Source organism: Teleopsis dalmanni, chromosome 2, assembly GCF_002237135.1.
Source record: "Teleopsis dalmanni isolate 2A chromosome 2, ASM223713v2, whole genome shotgun sequence".
NCBI lineage: Eukaryota > Metazoa > Arthropoda > Insecta > Diptera > Diopsidae > Teleopsis > Teleopsis dalmanni.
The window spans coordinates 91,592,322-91,595,598 of record NC_051847.1 but is presented as its reverse complement, the minus strand read 5'-3'; the positions used below and the strand labels follow the sequence as shown (position 1 = coordinate 91,595,598).

Below are 3,277 nucleotides of genomic sequence, written 5' to 3'. Positions count from 1 at the left end.
ATTATTGTAATAACATTTTTTCTCTGAAAATAAATTGGTTTTTCTATTTTGAACTTTTCTATATAAATGATTTTCACTTTTATTTTAATCGATAAGAATCCTTGATAAGTTTATATCCTGCATTGACAATTAATAAATTGTAAAACCACATGTGGAATTTGAAAAGATGTTCATACCTAGTTCAATATCCTAGTTTCATAGCCAATTGTATGTAGCTTCTTATAGGGAGTTTATATGACCTTTAGTATGTGTCACATTAACTTCGGAAAGTGTACTTCATCTAAATAATAAAAAACTGCAGTTTTTAGAGTGTTTGACTTTTAATATAAATCAATATACAGGGTGTCAAAAATAAATTCTACCTTAAAAGAATTAATTAATTTTAAATAAATTATTAATTAAAAGATCAATTTATTCTTAAAAATTGTAATCGTTTTTTGGTCATTAAACATCATCTGATTTGATGATTTATATTTGGGTGCTAATGGATTTTGAAATTACTGTAACTTGAATTTAATTTAATTCGAAAAATTCTGAATTCTATTCTATTTCAATATTATTGTTTAAATAATTTAGTGCCATAAAGACAGGAAAGCTATTTTGCTATAGGGAAAAGGGTTCATAGTGCGAAAAGTTTTAACTACAACAATTCATCATTAGTGGTCTTTAGAAATACTTTAAGGTTAAAAACTTCGTATATAATTTTTTTGGACAAAACTTCAAATATGAATAACACGCAGGTTCGACCCATTCTATACATATAAATTTTAGTTGTATATGAATTAAGTCAATTTATATAATTAAACCAACACATGTTTCAAAGGACAACTAATGACGAATATCTGGCGGTGTTCGAAACGGCTCAATAATTCACTTAATTAAAATTAAATTTTTTGCTTTTGAAAATTTTCTAACTACTACCTCATTTTAACACCTCATTAACTAACTACCTCATTAACAATATACTTCTTGTCATAAAGCATAAAATTTTTAATAAAAATTTTAATTAATAAGTCTATCTTATAATTCTGTTAAAACTCATATGAAGACTTGAAAGAGCACCGATATAAGATATTAGTGTTAATTAAATCAGTTCCAATTGCATTGCTTAGTTGTATTAATAACATAAATAAAAGTAATTAATATTAAAAAATAAAAGTAAGTAATTAAAAAATAATATAAAATAATAAAATAAAATTTTTGTTGTTGTAGTTCACTACTCTTCGAAAAAATCTCTTTATAAGAGTAATTAATAAATTAATTAAGACAATTTCAGTTCTATGTAAAACTACTATTATCTTAATTAAATATATATGTTGGTAATAGCGTTTAATTTAATATATTTCAGAATAAGTAATCACTATAATAAACTTATTGCACACATTTTATCTATTGTTGTGTAGGTTACTTTTATTTTTAATGTATATATATATTTTTAATTTTCATTTAATATAACAATAGTATAGTTTGATTTCGGAAACATATATAATTATATACATATGTAAATAAGTTCTTAAAAATATTTCTTATGTTAATATCAATTAATGTTCATAATCGAAAAAATATTTGCGGCGAATAATGGCATAATGTTTATATCAGCATTCTTCTGCACTAACTCAATATGTATGTAATAACATATATTAAAATGGGCCACAACCATTCTGCGGTCCTTCATGGAGCTTTTTCAAACTTAAAATTAATGAATGGTTGGAAAGAGCAGCTCAGTCTGATTGGGATAATTCATTTGTCTGCAGACAAGCTAAAGAATCCGTGCCGTATCGATCAAAAGCCAGAACTAGGGAGCTACATATGCCGAACAGAAGTGGCATTCGATTTGTCAGAGACTGCTACTCGTCTATGGAACTAAAATGGGTATGTCACAATAATCCTCAAAGAATGCACTGACGTATGGCAACAAGTTCCCAACCCGTTTTAAAATCTAATCTAAATCTAATGTATATCAAAAATTAAAAAATATATATTATTATATTTATTATTTTAAATAAACAATAAAATACATTAATATATATATTATATAGTATTTTTACAAATAATTCATTTTTAAAATTTCTTTTTGGAATATTTAATAAAATTAATTTGGTTTCTACTTTAGTGAATGACTGCATTCTGAAAATATCCATCGATCAATCGATATGAAAATATGATTTAATCTAATTGAAAAAGAAAATCTTTTGTTATAGTCAATAGAATGAAATATATGTAAAGATGGACTGAACATTATTCGTACATTTCTATTTCTAAAAGCAAAGTCATACTATTTATTATCGTTTATCTTTGAGTAACGCATTTTAAAACATCTGTTTGGTTTGTAATCTGTGCATCATAGGAATTTAAATTGATTTGTTTAAAAATAATCTATGAAATATGGTTGTATTTTTACAAACCAGTTAAATTATATTTAAATATAAATATCTATTAATAGCATTCTATGAACTAATCAAAAAACTCAAACTTTTAATTTAATAAACAGATTTTAAAGACATTAGAGTTTAGTAATAATTAAAAAAGATAATTTTATTTTAATTAAAATATTAAAATTATATATTATACAAAACCGTTAAATAAAAAAATGAATTATTAAAGATATTTCCCAATTTCCTATAATTGGTTTTAATCGAAATAAATTAAATCTCTCCAATTGTTGAAATAAACTAGATAAGAAGTGAAATTCTTTAAATCCACACATTCATATATATATTAAAATATAATATAAAATAATCAACTAATATTTTTTTGATCTTAACAGAAAATCTATAGTTTCTGCAGTTAAAATTTTACTTATATAAAATAGTTGGTCATTTGTTCTTATATACTGTATGGCTTTTTAAACATTCGTGTATAAAAATATATATATTTAAAAAATAATTTTATTTTTAAAATACTTTTTATTTCAGATTATTAAACATTAAACTAACAAATTATAATAATATATTTGGCACTTAACAAATTATTCAATGGAATCAATTTATTGTTATGTCTCCGGTTATATATATATGTACATAGAATCATTTTATATTACACTATTAAAATCGCCTATTTTGGCTGACCTCAAATATAGGATTTCTTTATTACCAAAAAAAGTAATAGAGAAAGTCAATCTTATACATTCCATAAAATTTTGAAATTAAAATTTTTCTAACTTGGGGTCGCATTTATGTTAGTTGAATTACTTATTGTAGAGATTATCTTAAATTTTAGTGTTAAAATTATTTAATAATAGTAGTAATAATAATAATAATAATAATAATAATTATTG

General features: G+C 22.6%; 1 protein-coding gene across 1 annotated transcript in view; it reads left to right on the top strand.

Moving 5' to 3' along the window:
• The first annotated feature begins 234 nt into the window (after window positions 1-234).
• The window catches only part of LOC119675067 (putative inorganic phosphate cotransporter), a 4,869-nt gene continuing 1,826 nt past the window's right edge, over window positions 235-3,277 (top strand). Inside the window, exon 1 of the mRNA XM_038086253.1 lies at window positions 235-244. Coding sequence (XP_037942181.1) covers window positions 235-244 — 10 coding nt within the window. The remainder of the gene's footprint in view (window positions 245-3,277) is intronic.